A 15,382-nucleotide genomic window follows, 5' to 3' on the forward strand; every position below is an offset into this window, starting at 1 on the left:
TAAGGATTCTAGTTTCTGTATATCCTTGCCAACAGCACCTGTTATTTTCCTTTTTTTTTTTTTTTTTAACTGCAGCTATTATAGTAGGTAAGAAGTGATATGGGTTTTGATCTTCATTTTCCTAATGACTAATGATGTTGAGCATCTTTTCACATGCTTATTGGCTATGTGTTTTTCTTCTTTGGAGAAATGTGTGTTCATGTTCTTTGCTCACTTTTCCATTGGTTTGTTTCTTTGTTGTTGTTTTAGGAATTCTTTATATATTCTGAATATTTTTTCATGTATATGATTTGCAAATATTTATGAACATTTTCTCAGTTGTCTCTTTGCTTTCTTCATAGTTTCTTTGATGTACAACGGTGCTAAATTTTAATAAAGTCTGGTTTATTCATTCTTTCTTTTGTTGCCTGTGCTTTTGGTGTTATATCCATGAAATTGTTGCCAAATCATTCATGGAAACATTTTGGAAAGATGGAAGATTTCAACATTTGGAAAATCATGAAAGATTCTCCTGTTTGTTTTTACCTAAGAGTTTTGTTGTTTTAGCTCTTCATGTTTAGGTCTGTGATCCCTATTAGGTTAATTTTTGTGTATGGTATAAGGTAAGGGTACAATTTCATTCTTTTACATGTAGATAAAGCACCAATTGTTAAGAATAGCCTTTCGGGCGCCTGGGTGGCTCAATTGGTTGAGCGTCCAACTTCGGCTCAGGTCATGATCTAGTGTGGGTTTGAGCCCTGCATCGGGCTCTGTGCTGACAGCTTGGAGCCTGCTTTGGATTCTGTCTCCCTCTCTCTCTGCCCCTCTCTGGCTCACACTCTGTCTGTCTGCCTCTCTCTCAAAAATAAAAACATTAAAAAAATTTTTTTTTAAAAAAAGAATAACCTTTCCGCATTGAATGCTCTTGATATCCTTGTTGAAAGTCAATTGACTATATATGTGAAGGTTTATTTTTATACTCACTATTATATTCTTTTGGTCTAAAAGTCTGTTCTTATGTCTGTATTATATACTATTTTAATTACTGTAGCTTTGTTATAAATTTCAAAGTCAGGAGGTATGAGTCCTCCAACTTTATTCTTCCTTTTCAAGATTGTTTTGACTATTTGGGTCGCTGGAGATTCCATGTAAATTTTAGGATGAATTTTTCTACTTCTGCAAAAAGTAACATTGGGATTGAATTGAAATTATAGATTGCTTTGGTAACTTCTGATATCTTAATAATATTGTCTTATAGTTTGTGAACACAGGATGTCTTTCATTTATTTATGTCTTTAATTTCTTTCAACAATGTTTTGTGGTTTTCAGCATTAAAATTTTTCACTTCCTTGGATAGATTTATCCCTAAGCCTTTTATTCTTTTATGTGCTATTGCATTCTTTATTTTTTTCCTAAGTTCTCCTGGTATCATTTAGTAGGTTGCTGCCTGAGTATAAACCTCATGCTCTTTGTGAACAACTTGAATTTGTGCAGTTGTCAGAGGATTTTCTTAGAAAACAGTTTAGCTCCTGAAAAAATCTGGCTTAATATCTTCTGATCTGGAGAAGATTTTTGCTTATTGGTTGGATGTATCTTGAAAATGATTAATTGCTTATACTCAGGATTATGCACTTTATGTGTATATGCCTGTAAATACTGCTCTCTGTGGCATTCAGAGATGATTGGTGCTGGTAGATTGTTGTGCATGAATGCCCGTGTCTGAGGGAGGTAAAGAGTGTGTGAGAGAGGAAGGCAGACAGACTAACACAGACTCACTGAAGAGCTGAGCTTTGTGTAGCATCATACAATCAGTGTAATTTTTGCTCTTTCAAGTAAATTTACTCATTGAAGTGCCAATGTAAGTGAACAAGATACATGTTCTCTCAACTAAATCCTTCATCCATTGCTTTTTTTCTTCATTTTTATTGCACGTCTTTCGGGAGGTTTGATGTTGGAGCCTTATCTTTGGGGGCTGTGTTTGACATCTGTTCTGACATCTATGGACAGATACATGAAAGATAACTGACTTTCAGTGCCCACAAATTGTTGAATGATGTTTGTCCCCAAGAGGGAATTTATTTTGGAGAAGCTTCTATAAGATGGGAAGAAGTATATAAGGTGATTATAAATCAGGTGCAAAAATAAAAGATAGTTTTAAGTTCAACTCCCGCTCCCTAGTTTGTCAGCTTGATTGCATTTTCCTGGCCGGTTGAGTACTGGATGCCTGGGTTTCCTGAGTTTACTGGGTGATTGATTCTTCTTAATGTGGTCTTGGGTGCCTGTTTACAAGAAGAGATCTTAGAGCACCTGGATGGTTGTTGTGGTTAGCTTCTTTCCTTTACCCAGATAAACATTAGAGGGTACAGTTTTGTTTTGGTAATGATTTTGCTTATTGAAAGCCAGACAACATCAAGAGCTTTTTTTTTTTTAAGAAATTATACTTTTGTGATGTATGCTGTTCTTTAGTATAAGAAAAACTTACTATTTCTGGGAAAATCTTGGAAATATCTTGACTGTACAGACTTACAAAGGTTTTTTTGTTTTTAAAGAATCTGTCTTATTCTTTAGTATAAATTTTCTATTTGTAATAAAACCTTGACAATTCTTCTTGGTGTCTTTTGTCGAGAGTCACTTGCCTCTGCAAACACTGGGTGGGTGATGTGTGAGAGCTCTGCTTCTCTGGGAGAAAACTCATGAAAGGGGCTCTATTCTATTAGCACATGTGGTTTGGCTGTTAAGTACTGACTGAGTTCCTGAAGCCTAAAGACAGTGTCACTGAAATACTAGCAGAGTCCTGAAACAGATCGTGAGGGAGAGTCCTGGGCACTGAGGAATCCTTCATGGATACTATTTCTGTACTCGTCTTTGGAGATATTTGGTCACACCTGTTATGTCACATTCTTGCCAGCACTGTCTGCATGCCTCCAGCTTCCCTTATTTTTATTAGCGAGAGGAGACCTCAGAAATTGAGGCTCTAACAAGGGATGTATTGGATCGAATGGAAATATTGGTTATGTCTGATTAGTTTTCCTTTTCCATAGTAAATTACTAGATTCTATTTAACAGACTAAGAGAAATGTCCAGATGGATTCACTACCACATAGTAGTCAGTGATAAATATCGAATCTTTAATGCTTTTTTATTGTGCTTCATATGTTTGTTGGTGTTCTCTGATCTATGAAATATGCAGGAATTCTCTAGTAATACTGTAAGTAGAAGCCTCATTAGAATTACACAGTTCACTACTCCTGATTTTAAAAGGAAATTTTGTTTTCAAATTAATTAATCTGGAAGTGCATGGAGTGGGCATTGTAATTAGATAGCTCATAGGAATGATGATTCTTATTCTCTGTCCCTGGGGTTTTGGATTCATTGTTATCTAAGCTTCCATTTTACTGAGTATAAATTGTACTGCTAAATGTAGAAATAATAAACATACAGAGGTTGTAGATTTTATGGTACTCTTAAATGTGTCTTTTTCTTTCTTTTACCTTTATAGAACAGGAAGATAAAAAGATGAAATTCTCAGACACTCTTCCCATAACAGACCACTTCCCTCAAACAAAGCTGGAATCCCCAGGGAGAATGGAGCCTGACAGACCAGATGATTCTTCCAGTTGTACTGATATTCAAGAAGAAACTCTTTCTTCATCAGAATCGGACTCATTCAATAGGTAAGAAACCTGTAGTACCGAATTATTGTAAATTTCTATTTTCCATACCTGTGCATGCTCAGACAGAAAGACACAAACAATTAGAAAGTAACTTTGAGGCATGAGGCAGTTCAGTCTTCCACTTCAGGCTCTTTTTACTGCTTTGTAACTTCCACAGTGATAGCAAGCAAGGCAGTATGTGGGAGATCATTGCAGTGACCGTAGGGTGGCCTTGTTTCTTACTCTGTACCCTTTAGATAGATATTTTTTCTGGAGTCAGAAAAGGGCATGATAGACAGTGATGTTTTTGTCAAGACAGGGAGTGAAGAAGGTAAAAATGACTATACTAGAAAATAGAAATGACCAGAAAGACAGTGTATAGGAGAGAAAAACAAGAAAAATGTAATTGAGCAAGTAATGGATGGGAAAGCTTTAAAAAAGAGAGGTTTGGAGGTGAGTAATTTTTTAAAAGATATTTTTAAAAGTTGATGTACTTTAGGGGCGCCTGGGTGGCGCAGTCGGTTAAGCGTCCGACTTCAGCCAGGTCACGATCTCGCGGTCCGTGGGTTCGAGCCCCACGTCGGGCTCTGGGCTGATGGCTCAGAGCCTGGAGCCTGTTTCCGATTCTGTGTCTCCCTCTCTCTCTGCCCCTCCCCCGTTCACGCTCTGTCTCTCTCTGTCCCAAAAATAAATAAAAAACGTTGAAAAAAAAAATTAAAAAAAAAAAAAAAGATGATGTACTTTAAAAGATGACCTAGTATAAAATGATTATACGTGTGTGTGTGTGTGTATTTATATAATTTTTGTGTTCTGGCATTCACTTTATATCATAAACCATTTGTACCCATGTTTCTACCTCATTTTTATAGCTGTTTTTAAGTGGGTGCAGAGTTTTCTTATGGTTCTGTATCATAATTGACCAAACCCTTCAGTTTCTGTTCCCCAGTGTTCTACTTAACACATCTAAAGCTGTGGTAAAGCTCTCTATGTATAGAGCCTTTTGTTTCTAATAAATTATTTATTTTTAACACCATTTTGACCATAGTATGTGTTGCTGCCTTCTAAATGAATTATACCAATTTTAAAATGCTACAACCTGTGTGTGAATGTGTCTAGACATTATTTAATTTTTGATATTTCTTCATGTAAAAATTAACAATGCTGTAGAATGATAGATTGTCTAATCTGAAACATCAAATTAAGAGGAAAATTTTTTATAAGAAGACTATACCCAAAACCCCTCTGCTTTCCAAGGATTCTTAGGAAACGGTTTCAAATTATTCAGGCTGAGGTATTAGGAAGGGAAAATCTTCTCACTTCGCCCCTAATGTTTTCAAGGTCAAAAACACCTCTCAAGTTGGGTAAGGGAAGAACACATGGTGGCCTGAGCGTTGTCCCTTTTGTCCAAGAGTATGGTACTGCAAGCCATTCCTTCAAGTCCAGTAGGCAGTATTTTTTTTTTTTTTAAATACCAGTCATGTAGGAATGCAGGGTAAAAATGGAAGAAAATCAGGGTCCACGTGAGTATGAATTAGTTTTTTTTTGTTTGCACCCTATTTTTTCCCCTAATATATGAAATTTATTGTCAAATTGGTTTCCATAAAACACCCAGTGCTCATCCCAAAACATGCCCTCTTCATTGCCCATCACCTCCCCTCCCTCCCACCCCCCATCAACCCTCACTTTGTTCTCAGTTTTTAAGAGTCTCTTATGTTTGGGTTCTCTCCCACTCTAACCTCTTTTTTTTTTTTTATTTTTCCTTCCTCTCCCCCATGGGTTTCTGTTAAGTTTCTCAGGATCCACATAAAAGTGAACACATATGGTATCTGTCTTTCTCTGTATGGCTTATTTCACTTAGCATCACACTCTCCAGTTCCATCCACGTTGCTACAAAGGGCCATATTTCATTCTTTCTCATTGCCATGTAGTACTCCATTATGTATATAAACCACAATTTCTTTATCCATTCATCAGTTGATGGACATTTAGGCTCTTTCCACAATTTGGCTATTGTTGAGAGTGCTGCTATAAACATTGGGGTACAAGTGCCCCTATGCATCAGTACTCCTGTATCCCTTGGGTAAATTCCTAGCAGTGCTATTGCTGGGTCATAGGGTAGGTCTATTTTTAATTTTTTGAGGAACCTCCACACTGTTTTCCAGAGTGGCTGCACCAGTTTGCATTCCCACCAACAGTGCAAGAGGGTTCCCGTTTCTCCACATCCTCGCCAGCATCTATCGTCTCCTGATTTGTTTATTTTGGCCACTCTGACTGGCGCGAGGTGATATCTGAATGTGGTTTTGAATTGTATTTCCCTGATGAAGAGCGACGTTGAGATTCTTTTCATGTGCCTGTTGGCCATCTGGATGTCTTCTTTAGAGAAGTGTCTATTCATGTTTTCTGCCCATTTCTTCACTGGGTTATTTGTTTTTCGGGTGTGGAGTTTGGTGACCTCTTTATAGATTTTGGATACTAGCCCTTTGTCCGATATGTCAATTTGCAAATATCTTTTCCCATTCCGTTGTTTGCCTTTTAGTTTTGTTGATTTTTTCCTTTGCTGTGCGGAAGCATTTTATCTTCATGAGGTCCCAATAGTTAATTTTTGCTTTTAATTCCCTTGCCTTTGGGGATGTGTTAAGTAAGAAACTGCTGTAGCTAAGGTCAGGGAGGTTTTTTCCTGGTTTCTCCTCTAGGGTTTTGATGGTTTCCTGTCTCACATTCAGGTCCTTTATCCATTTTGAGTTTATTTTTGTGAATGGTGTAAGAAAGCTTCATTCTTCTGCATGTTGCTGTCCAGTTCTCCCAGCACCATTTGTTAAAGAGACTGTCTTTTTTCCATTGGATATTCTTTCCTGCTTTGTCAAAGATTAGTTGGCCATACATTTGTGGGTCTAGTTCTGGGGTTTCTATTCTATTCCATTGGTCTATGTGTCTGTTTTTGTGCCAATACCATGCTGTCTTGATGATGACAGCTTTGTAGTAGAGGCTAAAGTCTGGGATTGTGATGCCTCCTGCTTTGGTCGTCTTCTTCAAAATTACTTTGGCTATTTGTGGCCTTTTGTGGTTCCATATGAATTTTAGGATTGCTTGTTCTAGCTTCGAGAAGAATGCTGGGGCAATTTTGATTGGGATTGCATTGAATGTGTACATAGCTTTGGGTAGTATTGACATTTTAACAATATTTATTTTTCCAATGAGCATGGAATTCCATGAGCATGGAATGTTTTTCCATTTCTTTATATCTTCTTCAATTTCCTTCATAAGCTTTTTATAGTTTTCAGCATACAGATCTTTTACATCTTTGGTTAGATTTATTCCTAGGTATTTTATGCTTCTTGGTGCAATTGTGAATGGGATCAGTTTCTTTATTTGTCTTTCTGTTGCTTCATTGTTAGTGTATAAGAATGCAACTGATTTCTGTACATTGATTTTGTATCCTGCAACTTTGCTGAATTCATGTATCAGTTCTAGCAGACTTTTGGTGGAGTCTATCGGATTTTCCATGTATAATATCATGTCATCTGCAAAAATTGAAAGCTTGACTTCATCTTTGCCAATTTTGATGTCTTTGATTTCCTTTTGTTGTCTGATTGCTGTTGCTAGAACTTCCAACATTTATGTTAAACAACAGCGGTGAGAGTGGACATCCCTGTCGTGTTCCTGATCTCAGGGAAAAAGCTCTCAGTTTTCCCCCATTGAGGATGATGTTAGCTGTGGGCTTTTCATAAATGGCTTTTATGATCTTTAAGTATGTTCCTTCTGTCCTGACTTTCTCGAGGGTTTTCATTAAGAAAGGTTGCTGAATTTTGTCAAAGGCCTTTTGTGCATCGATGGACAGGATCATATGGTTCTTTTCCTTTCTTTTATTAATGTGATGTATCACATTGATTGATTTGCGAATGTTGAACCGGCCCTGCATCCCAGGAATGAATCCCACTTGATCATGGTGAATAATTCTTTTTATATGCTGTTGAATTCGATTTGCTGGTATCTTATTGAGAATTTTTGCATCCATATTCATCAGGGATATTGGCCTGTAGTTCTCTTTTTTTACTGGGTCTCTGTCTGGTTTAGGAATCAAAGTAATACTGGCTTCATAGAATGAGTCTGGAAGTTTTCCTTCCCTTTCTATTTTTTGGAATAGCTTGAGAAGGATAGGTATTATCTCTGCTTTAAACGTCTGGTAGAACTCCCCTGGGAAGCCATCTGGTCCTGGACTCTTATTTGTTGGGAGATTTTTGATGACTGATTCAATTTCTTCGCTGGTTATGGGTCTGTTCAAGCTTTCTATTTCCTCCTGGTTGAGTTTTGGAAGCGTGTGGGTGTTTAGGAATTTGTCCATTTCTTCCAGGTTGTCCAGTTTGTTGGCATATAATTTTTCATAGTATTCCCTGATAATTGTTTGTATCTCTGAGGGATTGGTTGTAATAATTCCATTTTCATTCATGATTTTATCTATTTGGGTCATCTCCCTTTTCTTTTTGAGAAGCCTGGCTAGAGGTTTGTCAATTTTGTTCATTTTTTCAGAAAACCAACTCTTGGTTTCGTTGATCTGCTCTACAGTTTTTTTAGATTCTATATTGTTTATTTCTGCTCTGATCTTTATTATTTTTCTTCTTCTGCTGGGTTTGGGGTGTCTTTGCTGCTCTGCTTCTCTTTCCTTTAGGTGTGCTGTTAGATTTTGTATTTGGGATTTTTCTTGTTTCTTGAGATAGGCCTGGATTGCAATGTATTTTCTCTCAGGACTGCCTTCGCTGCATCCCAGAGCGGGATTGTTGTATTTTCATTTTCGTTTGTTTCCATATATTTTTTAATTTCTTCTCTAATTGCCTGACTGACCCATTCATTCTTTAGTAGGGTGTTCTTTAACCTCCATGCTTTTGGAGGTTTTCCAGACTTTTTCCTGTGGTTGATTTCAAGCTTCATAGCATTTTGGTCTGAAAGTATGCATGGTATAATTTCAATTCTTGTATACTTATGAAGGGCTGTTTTGTGACCCAGTATGTGATCTATCTTGGAGAATGTTCCATGTGCACTCGAGAAGAAAGTATATTCTGTTGCTTTGGGATGCAGAGTTCTAAATATATCTGTCAAGTCCATCTGATCCAATGTATCATTCAAGGCCCTTGTTTCTTTATTGACGATGTGTCTAGATGATCTATCCATTGTTGTAAGTGGGGTATTAAAGTACCCTGCAATTACCACATTCTTGTAGATAAGGTTGCTTATGTTTGTGATTAATTGTTTTATATATTTGTATTTATATATTATAAATGTCCCGTATTGGGCGCATAGACATTTATAATTGTTAGCTCTTCTTGATGGATAGACCCTGTAATTATTATATAATGCCCTTCTTTATCTCTTGTTACAGCCTTTAATTTAAAGTCTGTTTTGTCTGATATAAGTATGGCTACTGCAGCTTTCTTTTGACTTCCAGTAGCATGATAAATAGTTCTCTATCCCCTCACTTACAATCTGAAAGTGTCCTCAGGTCTAAAATGAGTCTCTTGTAGACAGCAAATAGATGGGTCTTGTTTTTTTATCCATTCTGATACCCTATGTCTTTTGGTTGGCGCATTTAGTCCATTTACATTCAGTGTTATTATAGAAAGATATGTCTGTAGGTTTCATGCTTGTAGCAATGTCTCTGGTGTTTTGTCTCACAGGATCCCCCTTAGGATCTCTTGTAGGGCTGGTTTAGTGGTGATGAATTCTTTCAGTTTTTGTTTGTTTGGGAAGACCTTTATCTCTCCTATTCTAAATGACAGATTTGCTGGATAGAGGATTCTCGGCTGTGTATTTTTTTCTGTTCATCACATTGAAGATTTTCTGCCATTCCTTTCTGGCCTGCCAAGTTTCAGTAGAGAGATCGGTCACAAGTCTTATAGGTCTCCCTTTATATGTTAGAGTGTGTTTATCCCTTGCTGCTTTCAGAATTTTCTCTTTATCCTTGTATTTTGCCAGTTTCACTATGATATATCGTGCAGAAGATCGATGCAAGTTACATCTGAAGGGAGTTCTCTGTGCCTCTTGGATTTCAATGCCTTTTTCCTTCCCCAGATCAAGGAAGTTCTCAGCTATTATTTCTTCAAGTACACCTTCAGCACCTTTCCCTCTCTCTTCCTCCTCTGGAATACCAATTATGCATAGATTATTTCTCTTTAGTGCATCACTTAGTTCTCTAATTTTCCCCTCATACTCCTGGATTTTTTTATCTCTCTTTTTCTCAGCTGCTTCTTTTTCCATAATTTTATCTTCTAGTTCACCTATTCTCTCCTCTGCCTCTTCAATCCGAGCTGTGGTCGTCTCCATTTTATTTTGCAGCTCATTGATAGCATTTTTTAGCTCCTCTTGGCTGTTCCTTAGTCCCTTGATCTCTGTAGCAATAGATTCTCTGCTGTCCTTTATACTGTTTTCAGGCCCAGCGATTAATTTTATGACTATTATTCTAAATTCACTTTCTGTTATATTGTTTAAATCATTTTTGATCAGTTCGTTAGCTGTTGTTATTTCCTGGAGGTTTTTTTTAGGGGAATTCTTCTGTTTCGTCATTTTGGGTAGACCCTGGAGTGGTGAGGAACTGCGGGGCACTTCCCCTGTGCTGTCTTGAATAACTTGCGTTGGTGGGCGGGGCCGCAGTTAGACCTGATGTCTGCCCGCAGCCCACCGCTGGGGCCACAGTCAGACTGGTGTGTGCCTTCTCTTCCCCTCTCCTAGGGGCAGGATTCACTGTGGGGTGGCGTGGCCCATCTGGGCTACTTGCACACTGCCAGGTTTGTGGTGCTGGGGGTCTGGCGTATTAGCTGGGGTGGATCAGCAAGGTGCACAGGGGCGGGAGGGGCAGGCTCAGCTCGCTTTTCCTTCGGAGATCGGCTTCAGGATGGTACCCTCTTCCATGGACCTCTTGTCTACACTTGGCTCTGGAGAATCCATTCTGCTAGTCTTCTGGTGATTTTCTGGGTTATTTAGGCAGGTGTGGGTGGAATCTAAGTGATCCGCAGGACGCGGTGAGCCCAGCATCCTCCTATGCCGCCATCTTCCTAGAAGCCTCTGCACCGAGTATGAATTAGTTTTTATTTATTTATTTATTTTATTTTTTCAATATATGAAGTTTATTGTCAAATTGGTTTCCATACAACACCCAGTGCTCATCCCAAAAGGTGCCCTCCTCAATACCCATCACCCACCCTCCCCTCCCTCCCACCCCCCATCAACTCTCAGTTTATTCTCAGTTTTTAAGAGTCTCTTATGCTTTGGCTCTCTTCCACTCTAACCTCTTTTTTTTTTCCCCTTCCCCATGGGTTTCTGTTAAGTTTCTCACGATCCGCATAAGAGTGAATACATATGGTATCTGTCTTTCTCTGTATGGCTTATTTCACTTAGCATCACACTCTCCAGTTCCATCCATGTTGCTACAAAGGGCCATATTTCATTCTTTCTCATTGCCACTTAGTACTCCATTGTGTATATAAACCCCAATTTCTTTATCCATTCATCAGTTGATGGACATTTAGGCTCTTTCCATAATTTGACTATTGTTGAGAGTGCTGCTATAAACATTGGGGTACAAGTGCTCCTATGCATCAGTACTCCTGTATCCCTTGGGTAAATTCCTAGCAGTGCTATTGCTGGGTCATAGGGTAGGTCTATTTTTAATTTTTTGAGGAACCTCCACACTGTTTTCCAGAGTGGCTGCACCAGTTTGCATTCCCACCAACAGTGCAAGAGGGTTCCCGTTTCTCCACATCCTCGCCAGCATCTATAGTCTCCTGATTTGTTCATTTTAGCCACTCTGACTGGCGTGAGGTGATATCTGAGTGTGGTTTTGAATTGTATTTCCCTGATGAAGAGCGACGTTGAGCATCTTTTCATGTGCCTGTTGGCCATCTGGATGTCTTCTTTAGAGAAGTGTCTATTCATGTTTTCTGCCTATTTCTTCCCTGGGTTATTTGTTTTTCGGGTGTGGAGTTTGTTGAGCTCTTTATAGACTTTGGGAATTAGTTTTTAACCATAGTCACAGAATGCCTTAATGTCTGGGAATGCCTGGGTGAGACGGGACACATTTGAAGTGGGGGAAGGGAAGAAAGTGTAGGAGGAAATGCATGGCAGCCAGATGTGTATTTATTTATCTGGTGTGGGATGATGGGAAGTAGGGTGAGTTTGTTGGAGGTCTTGGCCTCAGACAGATATATTGGCATCACCAAAATCTGAGAGGATTATTAAACCACTAAAAATGTTTTTAAAAATTTTTATTTTAATGTTTATTTATTGTTGAGAGAGAGGGAGGGAGGATGTTGGGGAGGGGCAGAGAGAGAGGGAGACACAATCAGAAGCAGGCTCCAGGCTCTGAGTTGTCAGCACAAAGCCTGACGCAGGGCTCGAACTCTCAAACCATGAAATCATGACCTGAGTTGAAGTCAGATGCTTAACCGACTGAGCCATCCAGGCATCCCTAAAAAATGTCTTTAGTGTAAGCTCTTATATTCTGTTTCACCTTTTATTTAGTTCTGCACATGTGTATGTCTGCACACACACATGCACCCACATCTCATGGAACTCCCTACTCATTGCACATATTAATGGCTTTTTTGAGATATAAGTTACATAGTGTGCAATTCACTTGTGCAAGTATACAGTTTAATAGTTTCTGGCATATTCCCAAAATCGTAGAACCATCACTACAATGTTAGAGCATTTTCATCACCTCAAAAAGAACCTTCATACTCATTAGCCATATTCCTCCCAGCTCTGCCTGCCTGTGGCAGCCACTCATCTCCTTTCCGTCTCTATTGATGTGCCTATTCTGGACAGTTCATACCAATGGGATCAAACAGTGTGTGGTCTTTTGTGACTGGCTTCTGTTACTTAGCATAATGTGTTTGAGGTTCATTCATGTTATGACATGTTTCCCTTTACAGTGTAGGATATTATTCTGTTGTATGGATATACATTTTATTATTCATTTATTAGCTCATTGATATTTGGGTGTTTTTCTTTTTTTTATTGCAATCTTATTAGGAAAAAGAATCATTGAGTTTGCTTGTACACTTTGGAACATAGCTTTAGGAACTGTATATAAGGATTTACTTGGCCTATCCTTGAGAAAGTAGGCAGTGTCTATTACTCATATCTCAGATGTGAGTAACTGGTCTATACATTGTAAATATTAAGTATGTTTTAATCTTTATATTTTTTATTTTATTTAAATTCTTTTTTATACACCTTTTTTTATTTGTCCTGTCATTTTGTCTATCTAAGAGTTTTAAGTTTAAAAGATAGAGTGTGTTCCTTATATAATACCTAGAAGCCAAGGCCAAAGGGAGTGTGAGAATGAAGTGAGCCTTTACTAGTGGTATTTGCTTTGATACCAGGACAGAGCACTGGGCAACTGATTCAAGACAAGACTGCCGAGGATTAAGTATGCAGCGGGAAGCCGTAGCGGGAGGAGTAGTAGGCATACACATGACTGGCGGTGCAGCAGGATCTGCTGGGTGATTTGGGAATCAATCTTTTGAAGTCTTTCCGTATCTATGAAAAACATATAAAAACCTCTTATTATCTCAGATCTGTTGGGAAGATGAAGTGAGGTAATAGATCTGAGAATCTTGGATAAATATGTGATTATTTTACTTTATAAAGATGGGGTCAGTTACATTGCCTTCAGTAATGCTGCAAAAGTTGGGACTCTGTGGCTGGACATTGCATCTTCTTCCTTCTAAATCTTCAGCTAAATCGCATAGGTTATCTTCTTTTCCCTCTCCCCACCCCCATTTCTGTTCTGAACTTTGCTAGAGAAAGTTATGAGCCTGGGCTAATTAGTTCCATTCAGAATTCATTTTATTTGGCCTCATCTAGGTGCTTGCTACTGAGGCATAGTTCTAAGTTACTCTCTTCTGCATTTCCCACGGTGCCTAGTCCACACCGGTTGCTTGTGTCTGTGTCCTCACCTTCAGTAGATACCATGTCTTGCGGCTCACCAATGCCAGCTAATCTGACTTGCCTCCAGCTCTGCCTTTCCATTTTAAGGCCTCTTGTAATTTCTGACCTCTTCTTTCCTGTTTCTCATAACAGCAAGACAGATTTCTTAAGACATTTCTAATTAATTTCCTTAATGAGAAAAAGACATTTCTTTTTTTAAAAATATATTTTTGATTTTGATTCCAGTGTAGTTAACATATGGTGTTATATTAGTTTCAGGTATATAATATGATTCACCAGTTCTGCATTACACAGTACTCCTCATGATAAGTGTACTTTTTTTTTTTTTTTTGAGGGGGAGAGAGTGTGGGGAAGGGGTAGAGAGAGAATTTTAAGCAGGCTCCATGCGCAGTGCAGAGCCTAATGTGGGGCTTGATCTCATGACCCTGAGCTCATGACCTGAGCCGAAATCAAGAGTTGGACACTCAACCAGCTGAGCCACCAGGTGCCCCGATAAGTGTACTCTTTAATCCCCTTCATGTATTTCACACATCTCCCCACCTACTTCCCCTCTGGTAACCATCAGTTTGTAGTGAAGAATCTGTTTCTTGGTTTGTGTCTCTTTTTGTTGTTGTTATTCCTTTGTTCCTTTGTTTTATTTCTTAAATTACACATATAAGTGAAATCATGTAGTATTTGTCTTTCTCTGACTTGTTTTGCTTTGCATAATACTCTAACTCCATCCATGGTATTGCAAATAGCAAGATTTCATTCTTTTTTTATGGCTGAATAGTATTCCATTGTATATGTGTATACCACGTCTTTATCCATTCATCAGTTGATGCACACTTGGGCTGCTTCCATAACTTGGCTGTTGTAAATAATGCTGCCATAAAGGAGACATAATATTTCTTAAGATAAATTCATCTACCTCCTGTACGACATTACTCTGTCAGTCGTTCCTCAGGTTTGTTCTTGGATGGCCTCGTTCAGCCCTTCCTATGATCACTTTCTCTCTCATTCTTCACACTAAGCAGAAGTAATTTCTGCTGCTTCTATGAGTTCCTGTAGCAGGGTATCTGAATTCCACAGCAGTTTATCTAAATTAAATCCTATCTTGTATTATGGTTATTTGACTATTTTTGTCATTCCTATTGTTACTCATCAGAGTCCTTAAGAATTGAGTCTGTCACTTATTTTTGAAAAAGTCTACTGCCAAGAGTTTATCACTAGTGTGCTATTACTACTAGACCTTTATTAAGTGAACATTGCTTCTAAGACATACATTTTCTTTTAATGTCTGAAATTGTGTCTGAATGTCTGAAATTGTGATGTGTATTGTAATCAATGGCATCTTACGGTTGCTACCAGCCAGGTTGTAGTCCTGATGTATTTACCAGTTCACAAGCATCATGGCTTTCCAGACTGTTATCATTTCAGTTGAGTTATGTGCATTGTTGTCATATCATTGGTTTGTCATTTAAACTATATTTCACAAATTAATGAGAGAAAAAAGTTACTGTGTATGAAGGAAGTGCAGCAGAGTATAAGTTTCATGTTAGGAAGGCAGTATTCATCATCGAATGAATGGCTGCAATTCCATCTTCTTGCAGAACAATCAAGTGATTTATGGGATGTAGGAAAGAAAAATACCCACAAGTCTGAAGACTTGTTACAGTTTTGTTAATGAGCTATGTGCAAAGGATTGTCTGTTTGTTACATGACCAACTGAAGGCAGGAGAAATGGTTAGTTAAATCTCTTGGAAGAAATTTCAAAGTAATAACAGCATGACTGATTCACATTGCAAATGACTATTGTTAGGGTGTCA

The 15,382-nt window shown here is 38.3% G+C and overlaps 1 protein-coding gene across 6 annotated transcripts in view; it reads left to right on the forward strand.

Annotated features, from left to right (window-relative positions):
* The window catches only part of RAD18 (RAD18 E3 ubiquitin protein ligase), a 109,577-nt gene that overhangs the window by 63,758 nt on the left and 30,437 nt on the right, over positions 1-15,382 (forward strand). For all 6 annotated transcript variants that reach the window (XR_003415054.2, XR_008297017.1, XR_003415055.2 and 3 more), the window contains exon 11: positions 3,479-3,653. Coding sequence is in view for 3 of the 6 variants with exons in the window: in XM_027042535.2 (XP_026898336.1) it covers positions 3,479-3,653 (175 nt within the window). In the remaining 3 variants the exon portion in view is untranslated. The remainder of the gene's footprint in view (positions 1-3,478; positions 3,654-15,382) is intronic.

The sequence above is a fragment of the Acinonyx jubatus genome, chromosome A2, assembly GCF_027475565.1.
Source record: "Acinonyx jubatus isolate Ajub_Pintada_27869175 chromosome A2, VMU_Ajub_asm_v1.0, whole genome shotgun sequence".
NCBI classification, from domain to species: domain Eukaryota; kingdom Metazoa; phylum Chordata; class Mammalia; order Carnivora; family Felidae; genus Acinonyx; species Acinonyx jubatus.